Genomic DNA, 13,371 nt, shown 5'->3' with positions numbered 1-13,371 from the left:
ATAATACAAATGGAACGTAGTTATCGACAGTTAGCTGTGTTTTCGTGGAAAATAAAATTGTCAGGCGCCATGTACAATTCTACTGTCCCGACAGAAAAATACAGCCCCTTTTCAATGTAGTAGACCAAAAGCTCCGCCACCAATAATAAGGCGTTTCCCTGGGCGGACCACCCCTCACTCGCATCCTAGCTACTGCCATTTGTATTTAATACAGTCAGTTAACTCTAATACTGTGCCAGTAAATGTACCAACGCATTAAATTCCTCGATACAACTAGCGTTAATATAATAAGAAACAAAAACAAGTAGGCATCTGACTTTTATATGTATTTAATATAATGATCATTGGTGAGAAATATTACCATAACAATGCACCAAATTAGTTATAGTAATTAATATACATGTATACATAAATGGTAGTATTTTTATTAACAAAACTTTGTACATAAACAAACAGATATATATATAGTAGAGATCATTTGATTAAATAATACGAAGCAAAGATCAAAATATAATGAAATAACGAACATGTTTGGATATGTCTACAACTGGGGGCAAAGCAGCATGACCGATTTGTTCAGTGTCAGATGCTCAAATGATTTAACAGGAAAAAGAAAAACAGACAATATGCTTGTGTTATTTAAAGTCAAATTTTATTCGAAAAAGAAAAATACGCGAGTTCGATTTAGTCTGAAAAAATAACTACGGTAACAAACCTCCATCACTGGAAACACCCAGATAGTTACTGATGTACCATGCGTTCGATAATTTTAGTCACAATGTATCAACGAATGAATGGGTGTCCTCCTTGGACCTGGGGCCAATTGTTTTTTTGTTTTTTTTGGGGGGGGGGGGACAAAATGTCCATTAAATGTTCATTCCAACCGATCTGTTATAGACACAGATATTTTCTACCATATTAGTCAAAATATCCCTAATTTAAATGTTACCATAAGTATGTATTAACCCAATAGGTGTTCTTCCACCATGTAAACTGTTATTAAATCAGATGCTATAGTTCTGCTATAGATCAATGTTCAGATCGTCTACAACAGTAACAAGCTTGTGCTGTACGACGCAGTAACTGTTTGGCATCCTTTCGGAAACTTGCATTTAGAAAACTGTAAATTATTGGATTGATCGCATTGTTTATAAAGAATGATTTGACACAGAATTTATAAATTACCTCTCCAATATCGTCCAAACCACTTTCAAAGTCTTTTAGAACACTCCGCAGCACCATGACAATGAGATATGGTAGGAAACTCAATATATAAGCCAGAGTTACTGCAAATAGAACCGTTGTCGTCCGACCAACCCTCATTCTCTGTCGTGGTTTCTGAATCTTGACTTTTACGTGCTTCCCTGAAAAATTAAAATACCAATGATCAGAATGTCTGCTTTGTTAGATGCCAAATTTAAAATAATTTAGAAATTGCTTAAGAACTGTCAATTAGTTTTTCATTGTTTTTGTCTTTTTACACTGTTACCTGTTTTGTTCCAATTAATAATGACGTTTATAAAATCCCAGAAAAACTCCAATGACGTGATTGGCGGTTGTTTGTAGTTTATTATTGTTTATATTTTGAACTGCGCCCTACTGTAATTTACACACTATATCCTAAATTTCTAGGGTCATATTTTATATTAAACTACGTCGGTGTTAGATTTAAGAGCCCTACTCTATTTCCGGGGGCACGACATGTCACAAAGTGATTTATTAATGAAACTGCGATGAATATAATCTGACCGCATATGAAAAGGAACCCATACAAATCAGTCATGAACAACTTACCTATATGGCAGTTGTCGTCTACGTCCGACGACATCTCTGTACTTGTTGGATCAGAAACAGTATTAGTTATGGAGTTTTTCACAGTCTCAGAATTGCCAAAATTATCGCTGATGTGCGCCTTCTTTCGTCTCCAGATTTCCAGCCCAATTTTGGTGTACAAGATGGCGAAGAACACGACTGTCATGAAGAAAAGATTGAAAAGGAATCCATAATATAATGTTGGATAGATAGTTCCTCGTACCGAATCATCTGTAGAACAATCCGCCCCATAGACTCCAGGAATTCCCAGTTCAATTGTTTTCTGTCCAAACAGTAACACAGAAGGCCACGAAGTTAGAATCCCTAATATCACAGATACGATACACAGAATTCGCGCCTTTCTTACACTAAATTGTTTTCCCAGACGACATATTCGGTAATATCTATCAAAAGCTACAGCTATCAGAACTGATGAAGACGAGATTATTGTAGAGGAATGAATAAATCTCAGTATTTTACAAACGATTGGGAAGAAAAATACGTATGGGTAACGAAGGTCAAAAATTTCTGTTGGAACTCCGATTAGACATGTAACCAAATCCAAAATGGCGAGAGTTAGTATGAAGTAATGCGAGGATGCTTTGTACGCTTTCTTCCAGTATACACAGCAAACGAGAATATTTCCAAAGGTACCAACCACTGACAGGAATATAAGAAAAACAATAACAGGGATATACAGCCTGGCCTTGTTGTCGTTCAGATAAATCAAGATGGCGTCTGTATCATTTATGCTGATTAGATAGTCAATGATTTCCATTTCGCTGTTTGTTGTTACGACGTTCATCTTGTTTAAATAGATGCTCTGAAAAATATAAACACGTTGAATTAATTATATTTGATTGAAATATGGTTCATATTTGATCGATCTACCCCACTGTACTATATTTTGAATAACTAAGACAACAAAAGACGAGAAGTAACCAAGAGCTCATCCATTAGCAGAGTTTCCAAGTTTATTCTTATAATACAATAATCCGGAAATCGCCTGGCTCAATAGGGTGCTATTAAATATTGTAGATTTACCTGAAAGCTGGTTTATGAAAAAGTCTTAGGTTGATATTCTAGCCAATTTCTTAAGAATCTATTTCGACACGTAAAGTTTACAGAAGTACTTAATTAAACCTATATTATATATCGTGTTACAAAGGAACTAGAAGTATTTTGACATGTCAAACCGATCTAATTAGAGAATGTAGGTGTCTTAAATGTCTAACGTGACGAATACAGCGTTAATTATTTAATAGTCATTCATTCATTTAAAACAAAAACGTACCACACAATGACGTATTGTTTCTTCCTGTAGAATATTAGTGTTACAATCGGAGAAATTACTAACAGGAAACAGAACTTCACCGATTTTTAGGTTTATGTTTTTTGGTGGTTTCCTTTCGAAATAAAGTCTAGATGTGTCTTTTATGATAAATGCAGGCTTTTTAAATGCTGAATTAATTATTGACCCAGCATTTCAAAACTTTACAATACAAAATTGAAAACCATTTGCAATACAAAATTGAAAACCATTTGCAATACAAAATTGAAAACCATTTGGTATCAGAATTTTACAGTTGTTAAGTGGGTTATACATAATAACTGTTGTTAAGATAGAAATTTTAGACGTATCACTAAGAAACGGAAGATGAAGAAAAATGGTCTGCATGTTAATTACAGTATCCCCACGTCAATATAGATAATGCATGAGTGACAATAATTTCCATATTGGTAAGATAAATCGCAAAGGTATCAATATTTTTTAAAGATGTAATGTGACCTTAAGTTAACAAGCGTATGGTTGTTCAAGAGCAGCACCTCTTTCCATAGGCATGCATGCAGATAGATATTCTTATTATTTCACATTTTTCACATGATACATTTTTGAAGAAGAGAGCTGCAAATTCGTTACTGGTATTATACTTTTCTTATGTGCCAAAGTGATGCAAGACATCGTCTTATAGCAGACCTAACACGCTAAGTAGACATGCATTTAATATGAGCTTACCTCTCAGTCTGTAACCCACCACAATTATAATAGTTACGTGAACATTTTGGTCATATAATGTTAACTGAAAACAATCGTTAGTTTTGTATTAAAAATGATCTCCAAAGATGAATGTCGGTATATAATATTATTTACTCTCAACAGTAAGTGGGTAACACAAAATCTACAAACACATGGATATCATCAGCTGCTATCTGTTAAAATACCATTCTCCTATTGTAATATAGTAACAAACGTTTGGCTTTACTGACCATTACAAATTTATTAAATGAACACACGTGGTTTTATACCGTTCACTATTTGAAGGGAGAGTCCATTTCAATAATAATTAATTAGGTATGGCGTTTCAATATAATATAATTAATATACATAACACATGTGAAGTTCCACTGGTAAGTCAAAGTATTAGCATTGGGGGGCGTTTGAAATCTTATTGGTCGTGCTGTGACGCACGCTCGATGGTTTTTTTTATTAATGAGGACGTGGTGGACACCAGATGATGACTCTTGAATGACGAAATACGGCCCCATTTATTTTTTTTATTGTTGTAGAGATTTTTACAACCAATTGGGTTCAATAGGATAACTTCCTATAAACGCTTGATTAAAGTCAAATGTTAATTTTATTTCACGCCCATGTGTTGTACTTGGAACTCTGTATTTACAGTTATCAGATGTAAGATCGCTGCATATAAGGTATACAAAAAGATCACTAACGGAAATCAATAAGAGTAATACACTTGATCCCATAAGGACCCACTTCATTTTATTGCGACCTTTTCCAAACAACTATGATATCGTGGGAATTTTTTTAATCTAAGCAATTGGGAATTACTGGTAATTTGTCATGTTTTAAGTTGAAAATTAACGTCATAATCTCTAAGAAAATGCATTTGAACACGAAACAATTTTTCATTTCTGCATCGATAGCTCTGATGTTAAGAGAAATATTGGATTATCATTTCTGTTTATTTGTATAAGTTCGATACAGATGTTCTAACTCAGAACTGAACTACTATAAAGCGATGTATGTAACCCCTGTAAAATGTCACCAACTCGTTCAGAACACGGCTTTAGTTTCTAAATAAATTCAAACACTGTGGACTATGAAATGTGAGTGGAACCTTTTGTTTCCGTCTGAAATACCAAAACGTGGTACTAGTTAATCAGTAGCATCTTTTGCGGATTCTAAAGGTCTACTAGCCCGCCTGCGGTGGGATTGTAATCTGATTCTTAACTATTACAATTAATTCAATACGCTAAAATAGTAGGCTTAACTTTTTATTTTACGAGAATATTTCTTCTTCGTGTGTAAGGGGTCAACATGAAACAAAGCACCAGCTATTGTTTCAGGTAGAAGAAACAACGCAAGATTAGACAAAGTAGTAAGCATATCAGATGCATATGCCTAATCAATTGTTCATTATAGAGCAATATCCATATCCAACTGTATATTTATGGGCGACCTTTTCTACTTCTTCAATGCCAAAGAATGGTAATTTTACTAAAGATTAATCGTAGCTGATCATGACAACAGCGACGAAATGAAATGAAATGGGTTTTAACGATCATGGCAACATATTGGCAAATAACTAATTGGGCCTCGAGAAATCAACTAGACACGGCTAAAAAAGCAATAAATTTCAAATACAACGATGTTTGTCTTCCAAGACACCGTTTGTACGAACGAATAACGGTAAAATATTCACCATAAAGATTAATTTCATTAATTTCTATAGGGATTTATGTGGTGTTTTGAAAACAGATTTCACAAATGGTATATTGCACAACACTGCTTTTGGACAGGTTCTGCGTCCTCTTCTTAGTGCAGTATTCCTCTTTAGATTTATGTCATTGTAAGCGCTTGGAAATTGACCTGTATGTTCTACAGCTTGGTTAGCAAAAACAAATAGAATGGACCTTTGTAATGTCACTGAGAAATCAGATCATTGACATTTTACCCTCATAGCATGTGATAGAAACCTTGTGATAATATTATCCATGTTAATGGCCGTGGCAAGGAAATGGACATCTTATACAAATGGATAGACAATAAGTTTAAGACAGTCCCATATATTGACCTTGTTTTTGACCATGCTGGCTGTTAATATAAATAGAAATGAGTTGTAAAAAGTGCGTGTCTTTTTATAGATTACAAAAATTTGAGAAATAATTGCCATTTATTTGTTAAGTTTAACCAACATAAAAAAAAAAGATGTGTTTATAACAACAGCAAAAAATATCGGGTTTATCACTCCAAACGGGGGAATCTTTTGGAAAGATTATACTATTTTGTTAAAAGTATACATAAAGTGCCTAATTATACTCGTTCTATACAAAAATATTCCTCCGGGTGAATTTCGGTGTTAAATGTATACTGAGGAGAAGTTTACACCACATGTTCGATTTTGATATGTTATTTCAATTGTTATGTCAATGCTGATGATTTATATACATAATAAATGATCCTTTTAATGGCGTTTTTATCAATATCACACAAGGTAAAAAAGATCTGGGAAAAACGAAACATATTATTTGTTCGCATTGTATTTCAATATTTACTAATATTAAGTTAAATTGTCGAATTATTCTGGTTTCAGTAAGTATTAATCAGGATTCCGTCGGTTTCAGGTAGTTTCGGCAATTCGTATGGGCCGAACAATTTGAATTTTTCTCAGTGTTGCATCCCTTTAATATCAATTTAAATTTTAAAAATCTGTGACCCCTTCTCAACTCCACCACGAAGACAATGCGTACAAAAAAGGGTTCACTTCACTGCAAAGTCGGAATTGTTAATTTTTGTTTAAAAAAAAGTTTCGTATTTTCACGTTCTGCAATGTAATTTGACATTAAAGATATTGTATGCATATGATACTATATCAGGGGCAAATCAACTTTGGAAAGTACCGAATAAACTTTGGTTAATTAAACAGAATACTTGAAGTAAAATTAATTGTGGTTGACTCAACAATATGATGATTCATAAACCGATCCAATATCCTATATTGTTGTAATGATCCCCTGGTTAAAGTTTTACGGTACATAGGTCAGATGAAGTAGTGAGAGATTGGATTTAATCTCCGGTCAAGAAAAACTGGTTCATTTCGTTATATCTTATTTCAACAATTCGCTTGCACAGCGTTGTATCCGAATCACCACAAGTACACAGATGACAGACATTATGATTTAATACTGATGTGGCAATCTAATTAAAATAAAAGTTCAATATAATTGTAGTTCGTTTATTTACGCTATGCAGCATTTGCCGCGCCGGGATTTTCCATAAGCTGTATTCCTTTGAAAATTGTTGGAAAAAAAATTCAAAACAAAAGTGGATTTTTAAAATGATATAATTCGAGTCTAAATGTTTACATTAATGTTACTTTTGTAAACTTTCGATGGAATAAGAGTTATCGTTTTTAAATGCCATACTTGTATAAATTGTCCCCCCCCCCAAAAAAAAAAAAAAAAAAAAATCGGTTGATGAGCGGCAGTTCATCAGATCAGATATTACGGTCAAAAAAGATTACAAAAATTATATTGCACAAAGCGATGACAATCCACAAAAAGGCACTCTCTTACTTTTAAAGCAAAAACAAGGGTTTGTCACAGGCACAATATGCGTCTGCACTGTCTGCGATTATTATAATGTATGGTTGATTTTGGAATAGATACGCATACAGTAAATTCCACCTTTTTCTAAAATAAAACAAATAAATAAAAAAAAAAGGGAAAAATCAACACAATGGTTATAGATTATTAAATTAATTCAGCCGTGTGTAGGATCCTGAGAAAACCCACGAGATTAGCTTGGCATTGAAACCATGACACCTGAATTGATAAGACAGGCCCTTTGATATAAAATGCACACTCCATCCCACCACCTTAGAAAGCGTTAAAAGGGCTGCAAAGGGATTTTCAAAATAGAGAGCTGAAGGGCGCTGAACCCGCTCGCCAATAGATAACAAACCTCATCTCTCAATATTTTTCATCAAAACAACGCTTGATTATTGTTATTTATAACATTTCTGCCACATCCAACTACAATTAAGCATATAATCCTATCTGAAACGGGTATAAATCATCGTATTTAAAATCGAGCCGTTAAGCCGTTACTAGGAACGCCATTTTTAAACGGGAGATGTATGACGATGTATGTCGGATAAAAAAACGCTTTATTAATTTAAACGCGAATATTTGGAGTTAGGCGATAGTTGTGTCACTACATTGGCCCCTGTAACTAGTTCAATTGGTCATAATAGTATAACATTATCTTATTTTTAAGATGTTACATGCATTAATAAAGAAATTGAGTTTGCCACTTTGAACTAAAGGCACCCAATCGTAGCTAAAAACAAGCACATCAGTATATCTCAACATTTTTCATATTCTTACCTTTTACAGTCAGGCGATAATAGATGTGAAAGTTCGCTGAAATTTATGGCAGTTCAAAGTTAAAACTGTGGCAAAGCTGCTTGTACGATTTATAATAGTCGATCTGCTGTATTGTGCACTTGCAATAAGATCGTAGTAAATTATAACGTAATAATATAATATTTAGATTGTTGCTAATAGACTGATATCAAAAGTTTCAACCAGAAATATTACATAACGCCGAACTTGACAACTGATCCCATTAGTCGTAATCTTGATATTCAGATCATTATTATATCCGCTATTGCAGGTTACCACTGAATTTGTACGTAAGTGCTTGTTGATTTCCGTCCAAGTAGTTCTCGACCATCAATATGTTTACCAGGGATATATTGTTGTTGTTGTTGTCTATCTTAACCGATTTTCAAGCTACCGTTGATAATAATATAACCCAATTTCACTCAATATAGGGACAATATATACTCTTCAAAAAAAGTAGGTGATATTCAGAAACAATACAAAACTGCGGAAATGTACTGCTGTTTTTATTAGAGGTAACCAGTGTATGTTAATAACAGGCCAATTGCCTACACATGACCATAAACAGTTCATATGGGCGGCTTATCTGACGGTCCCATTTCACTCGCAAAGAGATACACTGTCAAAAGTGAAAATGGACGTTTTTGATTTTTGTCTTAATAATGAGTAATTGCTCCACCAATCCTCAGACATTCAGCAGTTCGTCGTGGCATGCTCCTAATCAACCGTCCAATCACGATTTGAGACAATCTGACCCACTCCTCATGCAGTGCCACGGCCAGTTCTTGTAGTGTTGTCGGTTGACGTTGACGTCGACGAACACGTCTCCCGATCATGACCCAGACATGCTTTATAGGGAAAAGGTCGGGACTCATGGCTGGCCAAGGCATATGGACAATATGGTGACGCTGGAGGTAGTCATTCACGACACGAGCGCGGTGGGCACGGGCATTATCATCTTGAAAGATGAAACGTCGACCTGCACGTTGAGCAAAAGGCAGAACTATCGGTGCCACCCCGAGTTCACAAAGCATTCTCAGACTCAAGTTAAGAATTTACTCAACTTTCAATCACTGTTTATGAGAGATATCTTTCATCCAAAAACACAAAACGTCACCTTTTAATCGAAATGACCCGAAAACGAAATCGAAATTAAACAAACTGAGCCCGATGTTTTCTGCGCCTTTACAGGTCACACTCTTTCAATCATACCAGATTTGAAAAAAATAATATTTGCTTTCAAAAAGTGGTACCGAACTGTCAAAATTGTAGTTTTTGCTAAATTTACGTCACTTCCGTTACCAAAAGGCAACTTTACCGGTAACAAAAATAATGACATTTGGACCACGGAGCATATGCACTTTGTTTTATACAAATCGAACAATAAATAATTAATCCAGGACTGAAAAACTGAATTAGCCAATGGCGGCCAAGTAAAATTACAGTGACAAAAAATGTTGCCATTTTTGGTCAAATCAGATGACTCTTTATTCCTGGGTAAAATACCACATAAAAATATTCATAAATAGAAAAGTTTTTTGTAAAAATTTAAATTTTCAGAATTTGGCGCCTAATATCTTAAAAGATTTGTCGGAAATCAGAAATCTAAAGTACCGTAGCTATTTGCTCTGTCACCGGCTATGTCAAAATAAATCAAATGTTAAAATCCGAAGATTATTGTTAATATTACGGCAATTTTTCAAAAAACGGTGATTTCAGACATTTCGCATTGTTGCAGAAAGTACGAAATACCTTTAAACGCTAAGTCACTCCCAATTTTCCAGTACAACCCAAGACATCGAATCGATTCGACAAGTAGTTTCTGAGATATGCTCAAGTGGAAAAAAAATAAGAAGAATAACTAGAACTGAGAAGCAGTAATGACGGGTTTCACCGGTGCCACGTTACCATTGAACTTATGTAATGTGTCACTTCCGGTGCCACGTTACCCTTGAACTTATGTCACTTCCGGTACCAATAAAACCGTTAAACAGATTTCCACATAGGCATTGCACACGTGTTATAAGATGGATGCAGAATCAACCAAATCCAGCAATATCAATTCCATTTATACATTTGTTACCATGTGTTATTATGTCAAAAAAGTGATACTGATAAAATTTGTTACTAATTTACCGCTAAGTTAGATGACTTTCTAATAGAAAATTTAAATGCGAAAAAGATCTTAAAAAGTGATCCTGACAAAATTGGTTATTTGTCGACAAGGAAAGATGCTAGAAACAATTTTTGGACATCCATATGATCGTATTGATCCAAACTATATGTCAATTGGAATCAAATATCAAAATTTTAAACGAATAATAAATATAACTCACTTCAAAAAGATATTTGTTTTGAAGGCTAAAAATACAGTTTTTGCCAAAATGACATTAATTCCGGTGATAATGAAAATGTTAAATTAGTTCTATGAAATCATAAATGGCATAAGGCATCACATGGTGAAAATTTTATAAACATCGAGTAATAATTGACACTTTTATAGACCAAAAACCTTGAAAAGTTACTTGTAGAAAATCGTCTATTTCTCTGCAACCGTAAAGGTTAGAAACCATTTTGCGATATCTATATGTTCCCATGGGTTCATTCTATTTGTTCATTGTAAGCAAATATCTTTATTATAAATAACTTACAAATGTGTCTCAGTTAAATAAAATATTTGTTTTGCCGAAATGACCTCATTTCCGGTGATATCGAAAATGTGAAATTGGTTCCGCCCAGTCATAAGTGTCATTAGGCATCAGTTGGTGAAAACAAATCGAACATCTGACTATAATTAACTCCTTTACAGGCAAAATAACGTGAAAAGTGACTTATGAAAAATTGCCTATTTCTCGGCAACTGCTAACATTACAAATTAATTTTGACATACACAGTCTTCGTTGGCATTATTGCTACAGGGTTATGAAATTTGTCAAGAATGCATTTGTAAACAGCTCCTGTTTACACCTCTTCTTCACCTTTAAATCAAAATGGCGCAAATACAAAACCGAAATAAAAAAAAATAATCCCAAAACAGTTTGCGTCTTTAGTAGGAAATGAAATGAAATGGGGTTTAGCGTCCTACTAAATTTTGCCCGGGCAGCGGCACTATCGCCTACTCTTATATATCGAATTCCAACTGCCAAGGGATCTTTTACGTGCATTCCAATATATACACGGGATCGGGTTTTCGTCTCATCCGAAGGACTAGATAGCTGTCCTTGTCCGGCCCTCCGCCCTGCATCACTGTCATGAGGGAACCACACCGGAAAATCTGGATGAACTTTCTCGGCCCATGCAGGGATCGAACACCCGAGCTCCAGGCCAGCGAGCCAGCGTCTTACCCACTTAGCCACGTGGAACATTCGTCTAATTTTTTAGATTTGTAAACATTAATATTTTCTTTTGAAAAGCCCTTTCAACACGTCAAAATTGATGTTTTGGGCAATATAACATCACTTCCGGTATAAATAAATTATAAATATATACATTATTTACATAAATCATTCAGTAAATGGACATGAATATGGTTATCTACCCTTATAAAAACGAAGGCGAAACGATTGGTTTGTAAACTGTTTTCTGATTGGTTCGTAGACTGTAGCTACATTCTAGGCCAGGGCAGATAATTTGAAATCGTGGAAACCCTATGGATTAACCCAGGGTATAGTGGAGTAGAACGGAACGAGTACACTGGGTAACCGAGGATGGTGTGATAATGGCTGACACCAATATTGTCCTTTAATTGGTTTGCCTAATAAAAAGTGGCATAAGACATTTAATTGTGTCACTTTTATGATCATCCAATACCAATTGACTCTTTTACGTGCAAAATAACATGAAAAGTGACTCATGCAAAATTGCCTATTTCTCGGCAACTGCTCATATTACATACTGTTTTCGTATGGATTAATGCTACAAGTTTATGAAAGTTACGAAGAAATATTTTAAAATATGAAAAGCCTGAATGCGTTGTAAATAGCTCATTTTTACACCTGTTTTCACCTTTAAATCGAAATGGCGCATAAACAGAACCGAAATTAAAAAAAAATGAGTCCGACTTTTTTTTGCGCTTTTTGTAGGGGCATTTTGATCTTGATCTATCAGATTTGCAAATATTAACATTTCCTGGCGAAAAAACGTTCTGACTCGTCAAAATTAGAGGGTTTTTTTTTAGCAATATTGCGTCACATCTGGTGCCGATAGAAAACTTTACCGAACATAATTGATTAGAAATTACGTTTTTTCAAAAATTGAATATAAATCACTTTACATACATTCATATTACATTAATATGTGCTTTTAGAACTATTTTTGTGTATTTCAAATTTCCAAAAAATAGAGCCATACGCCCTTTAACTTACAAAACAAAGTCAATCGCTTCAAGGAACCAAACAGGCTACATGATATAGCGAGAATCAACTTTCACCGTGTTCTTTTTATCTCTTTAGGTGTTATTTAGATTCTATTGAAATGAACTAAAGATTTCTAAATTGACTTACATACTTTTTCGAATTTGTTTTATCTTCGATACTTACTAGTTTCCTGTTTAAGGTCAAAGTTTTTAAAAAGATGATGTATTTTCTCCATACTTCTCACTTTTCACTTATGTACTTCTCACTTTTCACTAATGAACTCTCCTACCGTACGTTGAGTGATTTCGTAATGGTCAAATTTCCTGCCTTTATATTTGTCTATTAATTATTTCCGGAATTGAAACACTTGACAGCCAATTAATTTCCCATGAATAATTAGCCGAGTCGATGTACAGTGTGGTACTATAATATTGGCATGTAGCAAATGAACTTTGTGTGTACTTATTCTAAATCACAAACTTTTTTTAAACTGCAGTTATCAATAAACTTCATAAAATATTTCATTCCATATTTTATTACTTGATTTATACAGTGCCGGAGTGGGGGGGGGGGCGAAGGGTTTGCGTCCGAAGGGTCTGGGGGAGTCCCCCCCCCCCCGAAAATTTTGAAAATTGACAACCGCAAACCCATTTTCCAAGCATTTCAGACTAAAGCAGAAGAAGGCAAAGTTTTGATTTCCTGATACAACTATACAGAATGATCTAAGAGCACTATCAATAGATGAATTTGAGAATTCTCTTCAGTGTCAAAAACA

The 13,371-nt window shown here is 34.4% G+C and overlaps 1 protein-coding gene across 4 annotated transcripts; it reads right to left on the bottom strand.

The window, feature by feature from the left end:
* Positions 1–313: 313 nt before the first annotated feature.
* Positions 314–12,905, bottom strand: LOC126815669 (orexin receptor type 2). Of its 4 annotated transcripts, none has more exons than XM_050541531.2 (3): positions 12,780–12,905; positions 1,795–2,635; positions 314–1,364 (listed from the first exon to the last, which is right to left on the bottom strand). In XM_050541531.2, the coding sequence occupies exons 2-3, from the start codon at positions 2,615–2,617 to the stop codon at positions 1,030–1,032; spliced, it is 1,158 nt and encodes a 385-aa protein (XP_050397488.1). In that variant the 5' UTR covers positions 2,618–2,635; positions 12,780–12,905; the 3' UTR covers positions 314–1,029. The 4 variants fall into 4 exon arrangements, with proteins under 4 accessions (XP_050397488.1, XP_050397487.1, XP_050397486.1 ...); XM_050541530.2 differs by lacking the exon at positions 12,780–12,905 and adding an exon at positions 8,224–8,473; XM_050541529.2 differs by lacking the exon at positions 12,780–12,905 and adding an exon at positions 3,830–4,089.
* Positions 12,906–13,371: the final 466 nt, after the last annotated feature.

This window comes from Patella vulgata, chromosome 3 (genome assembly GCF_932274485.2).
Source record: "Patella vulgata chromosome 3, xgPatVulg1.2, whole genome shotgun sequence".
Classification (NCBI taxonomy): domain Eukaryota; kingdom Metazoa; phylum Mollusca; class Gastropoda; family Patellidae; genus Patella; species Patella vulgata.
This window is presented reverse-complemented; position numbering and strand designations above follow the sequence as displayed.